This window comes from Corvus cornix, chromosome 4 (genome assembly GCF_000738735.6).
Source record: "Corvus cornix cornix isolate S_Up_H32 chromosome 4, ASM73873v5, whole genome shotgun sequence".
In the NCBI taxonomy this organism is placed as follows: Eukaryota; Metazoa; Chordata; class Aves; order Passeriformes; family Corvidae; genus Corvus; species Corvus cornix.
The window spans coordinates 30,699,578-30,720,461 of record NC_046334.1 but is presented as its reverse complement, the minus strand read 5'-3'; the positions used below and the strand labels follow the sequence as shown (position 1 = coordinate 30,720,461).

The 20,884-nt window shown below is 41.5% G+C and overlaps 1 protein-coding gene across 1 annotated transcript in view; it reads left to right on the top strand.

The window, feature by feature from the left end:
- ARHGEF38 (Rho guanine nucleotide exchange factor 38) overlaps nt 1-20,616 on the top strand; it is a 37,487-nt gene extending 16,871 nt beyond the window's left edge. The window contains exons 4-14 of the mRNA XM_039550341.1: nt 1,127-1,274; nt 4,017-4,034; nt 8,036-8,235; nt 8,739-8,872; nt 10,514-10,618; nt 11,788-11,910; nt 14,412-14,732; nt 16,477-16,617; nt 17,766-17,964; nt 18,142-18,407; nt 19,140-20,616. Of these exons, the coding sequence (XP_039406275.1) occupies nt 1,127-1,274; nt 4,017-4,034; nt 8,036-8,235; nt 8,739-8,872; nt 10,514-10,618; nt 11,788-11,910; nt 14,412-14,732; nt 16,477-16,617; nt 17,766-17,964; nt 18,142-18,407; nt 19,140-19,325 (1,841 nt within the window). The 3' untranslated portion in view covers nt 19,326-20,616. The remainder of the gene's footprint in view (nt 1-1,126; nt 1,275-4,016; nt 4,035-8,035; nt 8,236-8,738; nt 8,873-10,513; nt 10,619-11,787; nt 11,911-14,411; nt 14,733-16,476; nt 16,618-17,765; nt 17,965-18,141; nt 18,408-19,139) is intronic.
- The last annotated feature ends 268 nt before the right edge of the window (nt 20,617-20,884 follow it).

Below are 20,884 nucleotides of genomic sequence, written 5' to 3'. Positions count from 1 at the left end.
CATGCAGGATGCCTGACAGCTCAGCACTTGCTCTGTGAATGAATAGTGAGCTCCCAATTAATGCAGTGTTCAGCTTTTGACTTTAATAATCATTGCTATAACTCAACAGGAATGTTTATAAACATCTATTTGGACTGGTTGCCACATAGATATAATTTTCAGTAAATGCCCAAGACGGGAGTTTTTTAGCATTGCTGTTGTTTATTATACGCATTTCCAAGGATGCTGATCAGGGGGCTGCTGCATAAGGGTGTAAGGACTGAACAAATATCTCAGCAGAAGAAATGAAGCATGCCTTCCCCGCTTAGATAATATTTCTTGCACACACAGAAACAGACACGAGAGTTTTAGGCTGAGAGAATTAGGTTCCAGAAGTAAATGGGAAATGAGTGTAGGACTACTTTAGTGCCTCTAAAATTCCCAACTGTTTTTTATGGGAAAATGGTGGTGTGGAGGTCTGGAAATGGAAGTGTTCTCCTTCTTCAGTTGAATATAAACCTAGTATTATATAAAAATGGCTGTAATCCATGGTGGTTTTATTTAATTAGGGGAGGGGTGGAGGTTTTTCTTCTGTCATGTGGAGAAAATTCTCTATTCTAGGTCATAACAATTGCCATTTCAGGGTTTTGCAAAACAGATAAAATTGAAATGGCTAATGGAAGATAGAGTCATTATTCCTGTTATTACCCATTTAAGTTCATATTCATGAAAGAAAGTCAAAAGGAAAACTAACAGGCTTACATTCATCCCTCCTGCCAGCCCATGACACCAAAATGGTCTCCCTTTATTACTTAAGCTCTCCTGTGTGTTTTCCACTGAAGGGGCATTAAGCTGGGCAGTGAATTAAGAGGTTGTGTTTGAAGGGGTGTGAGGTATAGAGATTTCATGCTTTTTCCCTGAGGGAATTTTTGTGCATTAACACTGATATAATGGTGCCTGGCTATGACAAAGATGAGCAGCTGAGAAATACATGTAATAAATAATGCACATAAACATGCAAGATCGTTTCTAAGGGAAGTAAAGTGGAAGCCAGCCCTTTTAGCTCACGGCTAATGTGGTGGAATAATAAAACTCCTCCTGAGATGCTGTTGTCTGACTTGACATGCTTTGTTTTTCTCCTTAACAGGGGAAGTGTTCTTGCAGATTAAAGGCCCACTAGAAGACACATATAAAATCTATTGCTATCACCATGATGATGCACACACCATGCTGGAATCCTATGAAAAGGATGAAGAACTGAAGCAGCATTTAAGAGACTGTGTACAGTCCTTAAAGTAAGATCTTTTCAAATGATGATTTCTGTCCATAGTCAGTTGCCTGGCAGGGAACATTTTAAATGGATGTAGATGAAAGGTCCCCTGTAAATCCAGAGTTTTATAAGGCTTGCTGGGAGCTCTGGCTTATGCTGCTTTCATAAAAAGATGACAAGCCAGGGGCCATGATTAGATTTCTTTCTCTCTAAGATGGGCAAAAATAGCGCAAGAAAGGTTGCTCTTTTCTTAGTTTCGGTGCCCCATACCGGCAAAAAAAAAAATGCTGCATCATATCATGGGCTATTGGAAGCACCTTTTCCAGCTCGCAGGAAACTTGCTGCCCCCTGTCTTCTGCAAGTCTACTCCTTGAATTGGGATGCGGAGCTACTCAACTGCACTGGCATTTCCGGGCCGCTGCTGCAAGGCCCCAGGATCTGGAGCTGCTGTGTAGTTCCCGACTCCTCATGGTGGGGGTGTTTGAAATCGATGGAGCAAGCTGCCAATTCCCACCAGAGGGAGGTGCTTTGTGCCGTGGCTGCAATGCCGGCCTCTTGGGAAAGTCTTGGGAAAGTGTGTCGAGAACTGGGAGTGTTGCTGGGAATGTACATCAGCAACACTATTTCAACCACACCCTAATTTGTGATTGGTCTGCAGAGATCTGTTAAGACTTAGGAGATGGGAAGTATGTCCAAGTGAAATCTGGAAAGAGTGGTGAAGGAAGATATTAATAACACTAAAAGAGAAATGTTTGCTTTGAAGACAGGTTATGTTGAAAATGAAGCTTATTTTGTGCAACATGTCTGGCTATTAAATATATAACAAAGCATATGTGCAGGGTTCTCAGGTTTTAGCTACCCTGGAAGTTGAAAGAAATAAATTTTCATATAAACTCAGGCCTTCAGGCTAATGGATGGCTAGGTATCTCCCCTAAGTGGGTGTTTTAGTGCTGATGCCTACAATATTCTTTCGTGACGAATCAAGAGAAGCCACTACTGTCATTCATTTATCCCTGCTGCTGAGGAAAGGGGACAGGGAAGGAAATTTGAAAAAAAAAAAAAAAGCATCCATGTACATCCTAGGGTGGATGTTGCCACTTGAATTCCAGAGCTAGCAAGAGGTGCTCCTGTTCCAAAATCACAGCTGGGCTTTGTGAAGAGAAAGGATATTTTGTGCTGAGCCACTGTAGCCTTTGCTAGCCGGAAGTGACAAGGACTTCCTTACAATGAAGCCTTTTTTGTCTTGTTCTTTCCTGATTAGCCTTTAAACAGGAACCAGTGATAAAAGCACTGGTATGTGTATATTACATTGTGATTTTTCCCAGTGCCTGAAGATTGCAGTCAATTCAACTAGTAAGACCTGAAAGTGCATGCTGAGATTCAGAACCGTGGTCATCTAAACCTGTTACTACCCATTGGAGAATATTTGCCCTAGGAAGAAAACTATGCAGGATTGTTACCAAATAAGTTATAGGCTGTTTTCCATAGAGAGACATAACAAACTGGGGGCTGGTGCCAAATATTTTTGAAAAATGTTTACTTGTTAAATATTTTTCTTTTCCCTTGGAAAGAATATTGTTCCACTTTGAAAAATCTTAAATGAGCTGACATTAGTAGGGGCTTCTGTTCCTCTGCTGAGTAATATCTGACATGTGAAAAACAAGTTCTATATCAGGAGCAATTTGAGAGTGGCACTCTGCACATCTGTACTGACAAATCAGATTTAATTAGCTATGTTGAGATTCCTATTCCTTTTGACTGAAGAGGAAAAAATTCATCCCAAAATGTAGGTGTCTGCATTGGAGAGATGTGCAAATCCAATTTCTGTAGAGTCCTGTGTTTCAGCAGTGATTATGCAAACTGAGGATGTTGTTTGCTAGCCTAGCCAAAGAAATGCAGCTGGTAAAAATGAAAGGATGCTGGCAACTACCTGCTCAGCTTTCAGCCTGAAGTAGCTGGGTCAACTATTACAGAGGCAGAGGGATGTCCTAAGCACACAAAATGCTGACAGTGCAGAAGCAATGAAAGCAGCAGCTTCCAGATGCTCAGCTAGGCACTGGTGGGCCAGGAGATAAGACTGCAGGCAGTCAAAAAAGTGTGGCTGAGGATGTGATATCAGGAAAGCCTAATGCAGCGATGGAGACATTTGGTTCTCTTGCATTTGAGTGAAACCATACCATAAGGAAAACATTCCATGCACATGTTTGCAAACTACAATTTTAAGTCCCTGGTGCTTTCAGTATTTACATCAACATCATCCTTCTCTGGAGAGGTTTCAGTTGATATGTAGTCTACAAAAAACTTAACAGCTTCATTGACTCTACACCCTAAAATGCTGAAATGTACTCTTTTTCTTTTAAAAATACATTTTGTTTAAAGAGAGTAGACAGAAATGTATGTGAAGTCTAAGAATGATGTTCAATTTTACTTTTTGTATTAATGGCTTGATGTTACTTACTTTTGTTAGCAGAGTGATCCAACCTTCCTTCTCTAACAGTGTGAGGACAAGGCTGGGTCTCACAGCCAAAGCCAGGTTTCTGACAATCCTTTCTCATTTGGGGCTGTCCATTCAAAAGGTTATAGGGTCAGATTCACCAGTACCCTCTGGCTGTTTTATGCAGTTCTGCTGACACATAGCAGCCATAAACCTAAGTTAACTGGCCAGTTACAGCTATTCTGTGCCACTGAAGTGTATCTGAGAATCTGCCTCTGTATAAGTCCTCTTAGGAGGAATCTAATGCATGTTTTGTTTTCTTCTCTTTTGCAGAAAGAGATATGAAGAAGAGTAAGTACTATGCCTTTTTTACCATAAGCTAGTCTTTAAAATATCCTTAATTCATCTTTAGTATGTTTAAAGCCATACAGGTGGAAATTTTAAGAACACAAGCCTTCTGTGTCAGTATAACCTGGAGAAATTTCCAGGACATATGTAGCTTGCTCTGAGGTCTGCAAGAGTGCTTGTCAACAACATAGTGTCAGTCTTTGAAATCCAACTTCCTGCTACGATTTAGGCAGGCCCTCAGGTGAAACTGTTTCTAAGCTGACAACCCCTTCAGTAGCCCTATATGAGAAACCCACCTTAGGATCTTCCCCATGACAGTGACTGGAAGAATATCAGAAAAGAACAAGCTCATTGCAACTTAGCCAGAAAACTCCCCCAGCCGCTGATGAGTTGTGGTTAAGGGACTTCTGTGCCAAATGTGACATCTTTGAAAAGCTGTAAAGGAGAATTTATCACAGCCGCAGTTTCTGGACATCCAGCAGGTTTGGGTTCATTGAAATGTAGCACTGCCTGTAGTTACCTGCAGTGAGAGGTCAGAGGAGGGGTTGTCTGAGCTGAAGAGAAAGATTACAACCCCAGACAAAATGTTAAGAGAAAAGAGGAACAAGTGTGGTGTATATTGGCAGGAGAGGAAGAGACCTGTAAAGTCAGAGAATTTGTCAGTCAGTCAATTGCATGTTACAACTATGCTCTGTATAAAATACACCTAGAAGGACTTGCATGTTGAAACTCTACAGTTGGGGGTTTCAAGCTTTCATCTGTGATAGAAAATAGTTTTTCTGCCTTTTGTTTTCCTAAGGGGTATACTCGTGTACTCCTGTGCCACAAGGAGTGGGACTCCAAGAGATACAAAATATTCACAGGGTCACAATATGATCATGTGAGACAGCAACACATACATAAATCCCACAAGACTGGCTGTTCTGCCTTCTGTAACCCTATCAGATATGAAGGTTTGGTTTTCTCCTTCAAACAGTTTCCAGTGGAGTGTAGGAGACAACTCACTTTCTGAGTTTAAAATGGCTCTTATAAAGCAATGTGCAATGAGCAGGTTTAGCTGTGGGACCCTCCCTGAGCTTGGCTACCTCACTGGCAGGACACTCAAAAGTCCCATCACCTGTGAATCAGAGGCTGCAGTCGCAACAGCCCTTGGGCAGGACTGCTCCCAAAAATCTGATTAACGTTGAGCTGGAAAATACAGTGTAACTCCCCCCAAATGGTCTGTGATGTTGCTGCTCCCAGACGGCTTTTCATTCAAGCATGATCAAGAAAACAATTATGTAAATACCAGACAGTGGTGCCCTTTGCTAGCAGCTCAATAGGTTAAATTCTGCTTGGATTAACAACTGTGCAGCCTCAGTGAATTCTCTGGGTTTGCTTGAGAGACTTATGGCACAGTGAATTATTTGCCCTACATTTCTTGTACTAAAATAAAGCCATGCACAGTAAACCATGAAGCCCAAGACTCTGAGTCCTGCTGCAGCCTGATTCCTGCACACTATTTCAGAACTGGCAAGCTGCATATCACACTAGCCTCAGCCTAGCTGTACCATAGTGGCTGTCATGTTTGCCACTGGACCAAGCTGCTGAGTAGTGAGAGCAAATGAAACTAAATCCTGCCTCACCTGCCTTTGTGTAGTTCACCACCACGGGCTTTTTAAACAGGTGGGAATGTGTCAGTATTAGTGACTTTGCTTTGTCGGGAGGCAGGAGGGAGGCTGTGCCGTGAAGCTCACTGCAGTTTGCCAGCTGCATTTATTGCAGAGCTACAGTAAGAATTTGCTGTGAGATTAGTACAGTTACATGTGACTTAGAATACTTGCTAAATTCACAGTAATGGGGGAGAAGGCTGAAGTAGCATCACAAATGAATTATCAACTTAATTTTCTGCACAATAGATGTCAAAAGGCGTTTCTCTTCTGCTTGAGTCGTGTGGCAAGGCCATGTCCTGCCAAGCAGCCGGTGGGTCCTAACGGGGTGCATTGCAAATGGGACTCGTCCAGGGAGAGTGGCTATCTCAGCTAATCTTGCTGGGGAGAATTAGATGAGTCAAACTTTGTGGCATTCAGTGCCCCAGGGAGTCATTATCTTATAACAAACCTGCTATCTCTCACACCATATTGCAAGAGTGTGTCATGCAGATACCGAACAGAGGGCTGTTTATCACTTGGGCAGCTGTCCAAAGTGCAACTATATAAAGAGAAGACACTTGAAGATTTTTCCATTCATGAGGCAGCTTTTATAGATTTGCATTCATAGGGCTTTTCAGAGAAAACAATAACAATTTAAGATTTTTTTTTTCATTATTGCTGCCAGAAGCTGAAAGAAGGAAAAACAGCTCTCTATTTAATGCAAGATACAGGGGAAATGAGGGGGATTGAAATGGTGAGAAGGTTTTGGGACATGAAGAATACTTAAAAGGCATCTACTGTTAATTTTTTTTCATGCAGAACTTTTTTACAGATAATGCCTGTTTGAGAGAGATGGTTTAAATATGCAGATGTCTCTTCTCAAAGGCATTCAAATTGTTAGTTAATTAGTCAGCAGTAAGGATTGGCTCTTGTACTTTTTACACATATAAAAGTGGGAATGAAGGGTTTTTTTTCTTTTACTCTTTCTGCTGCACAAAACAATGGATGTCAGCCTGCAAAACCAAGTGGCTGTTCCCTATTTTTTGTACTTTCCTTCTACATTGTGTTATTTCATCTTTCCATATGCAGAAATCCTTCTTTGTCTATGCTTAACTCTTGCATAGTTAATGTCAAAAAAACCTTTTCTGCTCCAAAAGAGCTTTTTTGGGCATGCAAATGGAAAGCTTGCTGTGCTTTATTGCCTTCCACAATGTTACCAGCAGCTCATGTTTACTTTCAATGGGGAGGTGCCAGGTAGCTGGTGCTGGAGCTGTGCCTGGTTTGCTGGAGTGTGCTGTCATGAGAGGAGGCCAATGGACATGTCTGTCCTGCTGCTGGAGCCCCAGCAGTGGCTGGCCCTGGTCTTGGCCACCTGGCCATGGGAGACCCCATGTTTCTACCAGCTACATGGAAGGTAATGAAGGCACGTGTGGCTCAGTCCTTCCCTGTTTCCTTTGAGGCTGTTCTGACAGCCTGCAAACTGCACAGCCTCTCCCATTCCAGCCTGGAGAATGTAAGCAAAGGCTTTTGTCTGGAACCGGGCTGGAGCCTGTGTTCAGCTGGATGGGGCCCAAGAGCTCAAGGTGGCCTTCATGGCCTGAGCCACTTGAATGCCTGGGGATGCTGCTCTGCTGCCCCTGCCCAGCCAGTGGGGATTGAGCCTAGAGTCACAGAGCATCCCTGTGCCCATGCTGGAAACTGTGGCTGTCCTACTCTCATCCTTCTGCCACCATGGCCAGTTGCCTGCTTTGCCTGTATGCAAGGAGGCTTCCAGCAGGTTGGATCAAGCCTGTGTAAATATCCTGTGTGTTCAACATTTCCCCAGGTCAGATTTGATACCCTTTGGAAGCTCAGGCATCATTAGAAGTAACTGACTGGCAGCCAGCAAAGAAAAACCACAGATGAAAGACAGTAAAGCTTAAGGGTCACTGTGCCAAGTCAGGGATGTTGTGAGAAGGGATGCGCTGTGAACAGGCATCCCAGTTACTCACAGTGTGGAGATGTTGCAATTTTAAGCCTGAGGGCCCAGAGCAGGATGTAACAGCCCTGCTCACACGCATTTCTCAAACTTCCTGTTATTTGTTCTTCCACCTACATCTCCCTTCCTGGATGTTGTGATGTGTAAGTTATACCACATGCACCTTTAGACTGAGTGGGACAGTTTCAGAGGTAATGTCTAAGCAATAGTCAGCTAAGTTCTGAAAACACAGAAAATTCAGACCCAGGGTGTATTTCTCATTGAGGGGGAGACAGGAGGGTTTCGTTTGCAACACCCCTGTTCCCTCACAGATGTATCTTATTTTTTGACTTGAGTGGTAATTGCAATTCAAGGAATTTCTCATTTTGTGACAATTTTTTTGGTATAAATTATAGAGGAAAGCCAAACCTAATAGACCTGGGATCCCTGTTGATCAAACCAGTGCAACGCCTGATGAAATATCCCTTGTTGCTCCACGAGCTTTTGAACTCAACTCCTGCTTCTCACCCTGACCACAAGGCACTGCAAGATGCCCTTTTTGTTATGAAAAACATTAATGTGAACATCAATGAACTTAAAAGGAGGAAAGATTTAGGTAAGAAAAGAGCACAGTAAGTTCTTTCTTTGTAGGTTTGGGCTGGCCATTACACGACAGGTTTCAACTCCAGATATTTCACTACATCAGTTTTGCCTGGTGCCACCACCCACGTTGTGTAATATCCTGAGTTTCAAGAAGGTAACAGATGCGTTAATGTCCCTTGTCCTCAGCCAGCTCTCTTACCTGACTAGTAACTCCAGTATGAAAACAGGGAAAGAATTCATGTTATATTGTCTGTAATGCAGTTGCAAACACTGATAATAAGTAGGACGCGGTAATAGCAATATTTTTTATAGACTTGCCACATTGAAGCCCTAACTTCACTCTTCCCAAGGCTAGTGTTGATAATGAGGTTTTCATCCTTTTGAGCATTTTCATACAAGACTACAGCAAGTGACATCAAAGTGTCTGCTCTCAAATGGTTTCATATTTGTGTGCCTGTCCCCGTGAAAAGTCCTGCAAATACAGACTACTGATGTAATGAAATTCTCTGTCTGCAGTGCTGAAGTACAGGAAGAATGATGATGATGAAACCCTTAAAGAAAAGTTTTCCCGACTGAATATTCACTCCATTAGCAAGAAATCCAAGAGGGTTACCAGCCATCTGAAAATACTGACGAGGGGAGAACCTCAGGTACTTACTCATCCAACTGCAGATTTGCATTGACAGCTTCAGTTCTGCTTTTGTACTGGGTGTTTTTCAAAACGTGTAGGAAATGGAGTTTGTGGTGCTGCTTTTTTTTCCTGTCTAATTTATAAAGTCATTTTCTGACTGTCACAGAAGACAGGAAAGATTTTTGTGATTGAAATAGAAAATAAAGTAATGTGTTCTCCACCTTTTCCTTTTTTACTCAAGAGTTTCTCAAACTTCTGGTCTTCAGCAGAGAGGAAGTGAGCAGTAGTTTTGTGAAATTCAGCCTGAGGTCAGCATTTTGCAGACACCCTGGCAATGATTATTGTCAAGCCTGTGAATGTGTTCAGTCCATCTTGCTCATGTTGTAGCATTAAAGTTCAGAATCCACCAAGGAAAATGAGCTATACCTCTAATTAGGAAAGGCCACAGGGTTTGCCTCTACGTGTGTAAAGACCTGGAACCATCAAAACTACAGACACAAAGAACTCTCTGATGAGTCTGATGGGTGCTGGGCGGCCAAAAGGAAAATGCTCCTTCATAATTTCGAAGTTGTAATTCAAAACCTAGCAGGATAAACATTTTCAGGAAAGCTTAAATCGAAATCTCAGAGAAAATCAATTACAAATGACCTTGAAAGTGATATCCAGTGTACCTCACTGCATGAGATGGCTGATTATACAAGGTTACTTGTCTTTCTAGATGTGACTTTACAAGATACATGCAATTTTTTCCTGTTTTCTTTTTTAACAGTGGTTTCCCTCTTTCTCTGATACAAACTACCCACATTTATGTTTTCTGTTAATTCATTTATACAGTGGAAATTTTTTGTATTCAGAATGTGACAGACACCAGCAAGGCTATAAAATCAGAGAAAAAGGGAATTAAATTTGATTAAGAGGATATGTGATTTTTCTTTTCATTTTTTTTCCTTTAGAAGCTTCTGGTTTGTGGGGTTTTTTTGTTTTGTTTTGTTTCTAATTAAGCTTGAAACATTTGAGAATGATTTTAGTACCAGAATACATCTGTTAGAGATTCAGCCGTCTCTCCTGCTTAATTAGACTGAGAAAGCTCCCAACTCATATCTTGAAACACGCAGCGACCCTCACGGCAAAACCACTAAGACATGACTTGAGATTTCTGAAGCCCCTCAAGGAAAAGATGGGCAGAAATCACCGCGTTTTCAGGGTGTTCCCAGCCGGCATAAAGAAGTTTCCCGAGGCCGTTCCCAGCTGCCGGCGTTTCCAGGGGAAAGGCTGGCGCGGCTCTGGGGTAACAGCTCCACCTACAGCCTGCCTGCGGGAGAGCGCCCCGGCACCCACGCACCGGCCTCCGCTTTTCCCTCCATCCTTTCCTCAGATGGAGCAACAACACGCAGAAAAATGAAGGGGTTTGTCGGCACACGCCAGTGGGCTTGTAATAAAGTAACTCCCTGCTTCCACAAGGATTAAAAATTAAATTCCCTGCTGTGTTGTCCAGCGGTTTTGACTTTGATTGAATTACAGCTGGAGCTTGGGAGAATTAGGGGTTGATCTGTTTTCAAAGGGAGGAGTTCAAGGATTTTTCTAGCAGCATTCTGGATGTTCCTTTCATTATCCAGGCTCTTTTGGGCTGCCAAAATAACAGTGCAAATGTCTATTTTAGGTGAAAGATCAAACTTTTAATAAGGAAGAAAAGTTGTTTCAAAGTTTAGAGAAGACTGTGAAATCGTGTGTGAAGAACATTTCGTTCTGTTCACAACATCTCCAGGTGGGTACAGGCCTTTTTGCAATCTGTGGTCACAAACCCTGTCCATAACCAGTTTGACACACATTTCTGCCACTGGTTAGGCAACACCAAATTATTTGTATGCAGGCCTGTCTATGTCAGAATATTAAATAAATAAGCTGTGCTGCCACTGCATTACTGAGCCCATGGCAAAAAAGTTTTGAAGCCCACACTTCTGCATTTTTCCCCCTGACAGAAGCAGGCTCTGTGGAGACCCACAGGTGCAGTGCAGAGAAGAAGGTGCTGTCTGGTGGCACAGTCAGGACTTTCAATCTCTGTGTGAAGCTGTCACCCTCATCTGCTGCAGTGGAGCACCAACTGCTTCTCATTAAAGATGGAAGAACTGACCTGCAGCCACATGAATTAAAACGTCCTAAAATACATATTCTGGATGGAAGGACTCCTTCCTTTTTCCCATGTTTAGGTTGTGCTGAGGGCTAGCATTAGATGTACAGAGTGCTCAGGTTCTCTAAAATGTCTTTGCTTCAATCCTCCTCTCCAAAGATGAGGGTTGGCTTGTGACTTCTCAGCCTCTCATGGACTATTTGCCAGCTTTGTAGGTACACTTTGTAGACAAAGTGTAAGTGTGCCCTAACCAGGCAGGAAGAACCAGGCAAGATCAATAACCAGCTGGCCGGGGCTTATCACAATCGCACCTTGTTTGGTTCAGCAAACAGGGAAAGGCCAGGGAGCTCAGCCAATGAGGTCTGTTGCCTGGAATGGTGCTGACAGTTCCTTATCCAAATGGATCCACACTTCATTGAGATTAAAATTCTGAGAAACTGAAATACACCACTGTAGTCCTACTTAGTCCCCTAAAAGAGGCTTTTGAGGATGCATGGGAAGCTGGCTTCTTGCTGAGGAGCAACTGATTTCCAGTGGGATATTCATTAGTTTAGGGCATAGTTTTTTCAGCTGAACATTAACAACTTGATTCTTAAGTAGTTTGCATTTAAAATAGACAAAGCACAGGAAAATATTATCACAGTAAACAACCCCACAGTGACTGGAAACTGCACGGCAGCTGCACAGGTGTCAGAGATGGAAAATATGTCTGATTCCATCAGTATTATTGCGGTAGCTGCAGGAGTGAATGCAGTATACTAAAACGTATTGTAATAGTTTCATCTTCCTACCATCTTTTCATTTAGGATTCCATACATCTGGCTGCCCAGAATATAACTGGGCTTCAGGAAATCCTGCAAGATAAAGATGACAAAGCCAGTGACTGTTTGGAAAAATGGACCAACAGTGCAAATCTATGTGAAGACTTTGTAAGTTTATGCAGTGTCCAGTGCTACACAGCTATCTGTATGTCTGAGAAAATGCCTGTATGTGAGGAAGACTAGGACACAAAAGAGAAAAAAAACCACCTTAGGAATCTGCTGGGAAAGATGAGTGGGGCTTTTGGTTGAATTTCTGTAAGAACAAAGATAAAGTACAACGTAAATGCATTGCATTTTCTCTAGAGGAACTAAGGAAAACTTGTCAAGCTAATTTCCTGGGTTTAAACTAAAATCTTTGCACTAAGTTTGTATCGCCTGAACAAACCTGTATTTGTTTCACCTGAACTTCAGAAAAGAGCAGCAGATCTTTGCCTTGCTACTTTTGTTACCAGCACTTGCAGTATGAGTGACTTTTGTGATTGATATTGTGCTCAGGTACGGGAATCACAGATCTGTAAAAATCTCAGATTTATTAACTTTTTAAGTAAGTCATTATCTTTATAGTCATGGAATCATAGGACTGTTTAGGTTGGAAAAAGGCCTCTAGGATCATCAAGTCCAGATATTAACATAGTGCTGTCAAATCCTTCATATAGGGAAACCATGAAAAATCCAAATATAGCCCATAGTAATTAATAGAGCAATTAAAAAAATAGTTTTTCAACTACTCTTCTGCTTTAAAATGGACTCTAATGCCTGGCTCTAATAAGATACCTAAATGTCTCTTCAAAATGGGACAGGCTGCTTCTTCAAATAGCTGCTCATGCTGGAAAAATCCAGAGGTTTCCTACACTTTCCTAGTTTAGTGCTGACTCAAATATAGCCATTCAGTCTTTTCCAAAACACTGAAAACAGAGTCTGCCAAGAAACAGAAGGCTCTATGACAGACCACAACATCCAGGAGAATGACAGGGAAGTAGGATGATGTATTTCCTTTCCTTTGAGATTCCCATGTGTGAAAAGTATCTCAAAAATTAATCTCAGTGATCAGAATGATATTTTCAATGTCTTTACAATGAATGATTGCATAAAGAATACCTCTCTATCATTGCAGTGGTGAGTGTGCCCAGTATGGAAGCTTCCCCCATATTCAGAAATATAAAAGAAAAGTAGAAGTAATTCCACAATAGATGAAACAGAAAACTTCTTTGTAGAAAAAAAATTGTAACAGCTACTGTTTCATGACCTAGCTATTCTGAAAGTCTATGTAATTCAAAAAAAAAAATACCCAACAACTTAATTTTAACTGTGGGCATTGTTACTAACAATTGCTAATTTCTACTTATTATCTGTTTATTTCTGTGACTTGGATTTACAAGATTACAAGGATTCCCTATCCTATGGGTTTTAAACCTATATGGGTTTTTAAAAAAACTTTCGGCTTGGTATTGCACAATGAGTAGCTGTTCTCACTGAACAACCCATGGTGTTCTTCACATGTTTTCCTGAAAGGTTATTAAAAAGGGAGATCTCAGCAATGGGCTCAGGTTAACTCTTTGGGTTTTTTTTCCCATTTGTCAATAACGTACACCTTCCTCTCTCATTAGACTGTGGAAAAATTTCAGGGCAGAAATTCCCAGTAGCCTCTTTTTCAGAAATCAGGTCCAGCAGTTTGGAAGAATTGTTTTCTTAATGCGTCAAAAACTGGTTCGCTAAACACAGCCCAGTTTTTCAGGTGGAAATAAAATAGGAGCTATTTAGCCAGTGTACATCATCTTGGCCTTGGAGAGAAACTCTGGGGCTAACGTGGATCTGGCCTCAACTCTGGTATATTTTGGAGAATGCAGAGGCAGCTGTTTTTTTATTCTCACATTCAACCCAACAACTTAATTCACACAGAATGTCCAAGAGCTTTAATATGATGATGAATTTCACTCACTACAAGCTGGTGCTGTATTTGAACAAATGACTTACAAAAATAAATTTTATTTCATGCAATATTAATCCCTTGAGACAATTAGAGACTAATGGAAAAGTCTGAGGAGGACTGATTTTTTACCAGGTGTCTAATTTTGTTGATTACTAGAGATAAAACCAACAAGCATAACCTAATTTAATCAAATCAAGTGATTGTTTGTGTTTGCTTAAACAGGAATTGAGTTACAGCTGTTTCCAGGAGAAGAAAAAAAAAAAAAAAAGAAAAGCAGCTTTGAGAGAATTCAAGACTGCCACTTAATAAGACCTCATTGCCTTCAGACTGTATATTGGTGTGGGGCTTCCAGTTAAGGAAATCCCAGTTTTATTTGACCACTTGACCAATCCTTGCTGTTTTCCCCCAGTGGCAGCTCCCCAGGGGTAGCACCTCAGGCTGCACGCTCCAAGGGACCACTGTCATTAGCAGACACTGTATGCTGAAAAACTGATACCTCTCCTGTTATGAAGGAGATTCTAAGTCATGCTGGACCCTGCTTGAAACTGGCTCTGGCAGCAATGCTTTGTGAAGAGTGATGAACAGATTGCTTGATGGGCTGCCATCAGGCTCAGCCCATTATGGGGTCTGAAGGACTGTATGAATAAAGTAATGAGTAGGTCTGGTTTATACTTTCCAGATGGCTCAGCTGGACAAGCTTGTCTTGACTCCTCTCTCAGCACTGCAAGCCCTGTTTCCAGGCCCTCAGAAGCTCATCCAGAAGCGCTATGACAAGTTGCTGGACTACAACAGCTACCTTCAGAGGTCAGCTGGAGAAGAGCTGGACCTGGCAAAGAAAGACTATGAGGCTCTAAATGCACAGCTAGTGGAAGAACTTCAGGTATTCAACAGAGCAGCCAAAAAGATTGTATTGAACTGCCTACATTGCTTCATCACCCTCCTTGGGAATATTACGTTTGCAGCACTTCAGTCAAACTCTGCTGTCATGGTGCCTGTTCCAGTAAGTACATTAGAAACAGGTGTAGCTGTGCCTTGATTTGTCTTTTTTTCTTTCTGTATGCTTCAGCTAAAGTTATGTAGGACACATATCTACAAAGCTACGCTCATTTACTGATTTTGTGATTTCATTTGTTCTGCTGGGCACAGTCAGATTTGTGGGTTTTTTTTCCTTTGCAAGCTCAGTGAAGATTAAGTTCATAGAATCAAAATGGTTTGGTTGTAAGGGACCTTAAAGACCATCTAGTTCCAGTTCTCCTGCCATTAACAGGGACATCTTCCACTAGACCAGGTTGCTTCAAGCCTCATCCAACCTGACCTTTAATGCTTCCAGGGATAAGGAACCCAGAGTTTCTCTGCAGAAGCCATTTCAGTGCCTCACCACGGTCACAATAAACTAATCTAAACCTGCCCTCTTTCAGTTTAAAGCCATTCCCCCTTGTCCTGTCATTACATGCCCTTGTAAAATATCCCTCTCCAGCTTTCCTGTAGGCCCCCTTTAGGCACTGGAGGCCACAATAAGGTCACTCGGGACTGCTCTCTGAGAAACTTATGTTCTGAACTTTTGTCAGACCTGGACTTTTCAAGAATAATCCTAATGGAACCGTTCCAGCTGTTACAGTGATAGTAATGGCAAGAATATTACAGGAAGGCAAAAAGAAGGCAGCTGCTAGCATTTCTTAGCATCTACCCTGACTAGTCCAGAAAACACAGGAAATTACAAGAAAGTACATGAACACTTCCTTTGCTGCTAGACCTGCAGATTCACAGATGACTGCAAAAGAGAAACAAGTTAGGAGATCTGATTAAATAATTTTTATGAAAATCAAGTTGCTTTTAAACCCAAATATGATGCAGAAGCTCCTGCAGACATCTCTTGGCAGTAAGGAACAGCCTTGCCTGGAGGACTTGAGCCCCCTGAGAAACACGGCTGCAACAATGCCTTCCACACATACAAATCCACTCACCTGAACAGAAGCAAGGCTACTTGGGAAACACACTGTAATGAGGCAATTCTGGAGTATTCCTTTCCATTAAGGCTTGAACAGGGCACATTGTAGTAAGGGGCAGGATCAAGACATAGAGCTGTGGTGTTTAATGGGAAAATGAAGGCTTTTTCCACATGAAGAAATTTCATCCCTGTAATTTGACGTTTTTGTGTTTTGAAAGCTGTTGTATTGGGCCTTGTTTTCTGTGAGGATCTGGCAAAAAAATTATCTTCTTTTTTTGTGTTTACATCAGCAAATGTATTTTGTATTAGGCACAGACCAAAAGTACTTACCCAGTGCCACAGACAGAGACTCAGTTACCCAACAATTTTTAAACCTGTTGGCAGCACTCAGTTGCACAAACACACAGCTGTGGGGTAAGCTACTCCAAGCCTTGCAGCACATTGGCCACTCTGATAGCTGCTGAGATGCACATTTGCATCTGAAAGCAGGTGGCTCAGTAGCATAAAGGCAAGGCTCTTCATTTTCATCACCGTTTAGAATATCTTTAATGATTTAACTTCAATTCCTATGTCTTTTAAATCTATATAGCATTTATTAGAAACTTTCTTTAAGCAAGGGCCTTTCTTCTCTTTACATCTCATACACAGAGAGTACACTGCTTTTGGGCTCTGCAAAAGATAGACATAACTTGTCAGATTTCCTGACTCCTAGCATTCAGCCAATTAAACCAAATCTGCTCTCTCCAACCTCCCTACCGTTTTGTACATGAGATCTAACCCACATTTGTGTTTGCAGCTGTCCTCCTCAAGCATCTGTGAAGTGCAGAATCAATTGATAGAGGAGGTTCACAAGCTGAATTTTGTAAAAGAAAACAGCAGTGCAACCTTTATTGAGAGAAAATTGAGCTTGGAAAGAAAGAAACCTGTTCCTTCTCCGGTGAGTACCATACATCCAAATTGTTTATGAAGCATCCTCTTTTGATCACTTTTGGAAAAAAGCCGTTTTTATGCTACCTTAAGGTTTGGGCTTTGTCTCTTCACTGTGACTCTGAATGAGGTTGTTGGAGTGAAGCTTTCATTGACCAGTAACTTCTGAAGATTTTTCACTTTTTTTCATGTTAATATCTTGAAAATCCACTTGAAATTACCTCTGATTGCCCTTAGGCCTTTAAGTACATGTTAAGGCTAAGGTATATGTAAACTTTGGTAACTTCATTTGTTAAATACTCTTACAGTGCATCTTAGTCTTCTAATTCAGAAGATTTTTTTCCTTGTGCTCAGCTGTGGTTGTATGTACTGGTTCTTACACATACATGCACAAACATACACACCCACAGCAGAAGATTCAGAAAATCCACCAGGAGATTTGCGTTCCCAATCTTATCAGATGTTTCTGGAGGTTTCAGGAATCTAGTTTACAGGAAAATAAAGACTTGAGTGCAGGTTTACAGGAGAAGCTGAGGCAGTTGTAGAATTCCTTTTAGCATCAGTGAAGGCACATGTGCTCTTGCTTCTGTGGTATGTTAAGATCCCATTGATGTGCAGCAACCCCCTCCCTGCCCTCTAACCAAACCTTGAAATGAATATGCTTCCAGCAGCTAATGGCACCCTACCCTCATTTAGAGAGGTAATTTCACACAAAAAGCAGCCAGTTTGGGTACCACTGATTTTTTTGCCTAATGCCTTATCATGCAAATTGTTATGTGGTCTCAGCCCATTTTTGGATTATGCTTTTTCTGTGATATTACATAGGAATACAAAGGTCACGGCTACAGAAAAGCAGTTTAGCAGGAGACAGTTCACATACAAAACACCAGCTCTTTGAGAGCAGAGGACAGACTAAGAGGTCTTTAATTAGTGAAATTCCTACATTTCTTTAAAATGTGCCCTTTATTGCTCACCTGTTACTATAGCAGTGGGACAGGTCCTTCCTGCACATGAAAAGGAGATTTGATCCCTGTGCAAGTAACTCCTTGGTCTGTGTGTAGAAACACTGGGTCAGTTGCCACATGCAGCATAAACAGATTTTTATTTAGAAATGGCCTCAGCACTACTGAGGATGAATATTAATTGTTTGCTTTTCAGCTGGAGTCCCCACGCCAAACAGAAGGCCACAGATCCAAGCTGCTGTCCACGTACAGCACCGAGTCGCTGTACCAGGCTAAGCGCAAGTGCAATGCCGTGCAGGAATTCGATATTGACTTGCATGAAGGAGAACTGGTGGCTGTTGTGGAGCAAAAGGACTCCTTTGGAAGCACAAGCAGATGGCTTGTTGACACAGGAAGTAAGTTCCCTGCACAAATATCCCAATAATGGCTACCCTTTGGGATATTGATTTCTTTTCATTCTGGCCCCATCTGTTTGCCTCTGTCATACTGACAGCTGCATAAAATGGTTTAAAAATTATTTTAGCAGTGTTTTGCTGTTTGTTTATTTTCTGTCTCTTTATTCTGGTTTCTAGTCCTCACAGGGTACGTGTATTCCTCCTTCCTGAGGCCTTACAATCCAGCCAAAGTGCAGAAGGACGTAGCAGAAAATGGCTTTGGTGATGATGATTTTGATGACATCAGCCTCTTTGTCTCTTCACGGCCCTCTACTGACAGCAGCACAAGAAGTCCAGGGTACAAGAAGAGTGACAGCAGCTCACCTCTTCACTTCTGTGAAAATCCCACATTTCAAATTTATGGCACAGGGACTGGTGCTCTTCAGGGTATGGATGATCAGGGTGTGGATGTAAGTATGATACACACTGTGCCTGTCTTCTTGTTATTCCTATTTGAAATCTAGAATTACACAATTTGTAATTTAAATGGCTTCCTTTTACGCTGGAGAAGAGTGGCACTAATCTGTCAGCGTGACATGAGAATTTGTTATCCTCTGCTCTTATATACTATGAAGTAGGAAAAGAGAATCAGTTAAACTGTGAATTGCAGTCCTGCACCACAGAAAACACACTGTTGCTTTATCCCACCCTGTGTATGCCCCAAGGTTCTCCTGTGGAGCAGGAACCTGCAAAATAGCTCAGGTTGGGGGATTTTCCAACTTACTGTTGACAAGAAAGCTGTGACAAGAATGCTGATCAGCAAGGCACAGAAGTGACCCATGTGCCACATTTAAGTACAGGAGCTTTAGGAAAGGTGATTCTCCACAAGGAAACCTTGCTGAAAAATTCTTCATCCAGTCCATGGCCACTTGGTGTGAGTTGAAAACCTTGCCAGTCTAGTAGGTGATGAGGTCTTGGAGCTTGATTTGTTCCTCATGCAGAATTCCCCAGATCCTTCAGTTTTACTTTTCATTTTGGTCCTGTCTAGAAATTGCAGGCCATGTGATTGAACACTGGTTTGTACATGTCATTACATGTTTTCTCTGTACAGAACTCCTCCTCATACAGAGCTACATGGTAAGATGTGGCTACATTTTTCAATTCTGATTTTGCTTTATGTGGTTTTCCTTTTTCAGATCTTCTATGCTGTTTATGCATTTCAAGCTAGAAGTGATCATGAACTCAGCCTTCAGGAGTACCAGAGGGTGAGGATACTTCGCTTTTCTGACCTGAGTGGCAATAAGGAATGGTGGCTAGCTGAAGCAAAAGGTCAGAAGGGATATGTACCATCTAATTATCTAGGAAAGATGACATATGCTTAGGAGGGGACGGGCCTGTTGAGCCAGACTCTCTGAAGCAGACAGAATAATCATCAGTTAGGTTTGCAGCAAGCCAAGCAAGCTCATAAGTGATTGACAGAAGCCATGGTATCCAGCACACAGATGATACTGAGAACCTCCATCCTCCAAAAGCCATCACCTTGTCAAGAGCTGAGGGAGGAAACATTTAACAGGAAGACTGATTCTGATTAACATCCTGAAGAGCTTGCTTTTCTATTACCCCATAATTTTCTCTTTTGTCAAAGCATTGTACATCAAGGCTCAACCTACAAGTACGAATCACAGATGAAATTACATTTTTCCTCCATGATATTTAGCAAATAATATTCAAGATGAAGAGAATTAGCCTTGAAAAAGGACAAATTCAGTCATCAGGGATACTGTAGGCTAAGTTGTTCCTGAACTGTTATTTCAGTGAACACAGACACATCTTAAAACTTGAGCTTTTTTGATTGTCTGTTTTTATCCTCAGCTGCTTTTGTGAAGAACCTTTTTTCTCAGTGGAGATTATTGGAGTGGGAAAAGAAAAAGGGCTTCATTTTTAAGGAAACATTTCAACATAAAACATACCAGGTGTGCTGGTACCAGTGACTGGTCCCAGGGAAGAAAGTATGTTTAGTTAAATATGGAAATGCAGGAAGGAAAAGAGGGGACAAGAAACAGGTATTGTGAGAAAAAGAAGTTAGAATTTTCAAATGAATTACACAACTGCTTCATATGGTAGAAAGAGTTTGTAGCAATATGGAAGTGCCCCAGGTTTGAAAACCACATATGTGTCTCCACACTAACTGCTTTAGTGCAAGATCTGTGTAGTGAGACGAAACCTGTGTTATTAGTCTTGGGAAATTTACTGGTTTAAAAAAAAAGAAGAGAAAAAAAAAAAAGGAAAGTCAAGTGGTACCTTTCAATGAATATTTAGTGCCTCACTGGTTCCTTAAGTCAGACGCAGGGATCATGATATCTAGTGAAAAAGTTTCTTTAGGTTCACTGACTACAGTGATTCCTAGGTCAGGCTGGTGTCCTGCACTTAAGATAGACTGCATGGTGGCAGGAAACACCTCCTTGTGATTCCCATTGATATCTAAGTGCTTGTCACAAGGTATTTCACCACAGCAGTGCCAGGGTCCTCTAGTGAATAAGCAAAGACCTTCTTGTGCAAAGCACTGCAAAAAGGAAACAAGAAAGTGATTATATCTGCAGCAAATAGTGTAATTGAAAGTAAACTCCTGTCAGGTATTTTCTGTATTGCATAATTGCTTGTACTGATGACTAAAACGACAACACTGTTAAAATCAGGGGTGGGGGGGTGGGTAGTGGTGCTGATCGAGGGTACACAGAAATTGCTCTAAAGCTTTTGTCTAAGTTTCTATTTCCCATAGTTGAAGAGTGGGGTTTGAAGATGAAATGATTCAAAATGCTTAGTGAGATGTAATAGAAAATAACCTGTCAGCAAAGAAAGGATGAGAAAAATTAGGGCAAGTGCTACATACAATAGTTTCTGCTATGCTAATGAACCTGGTTTCATTTTCTTTAATGTCCTC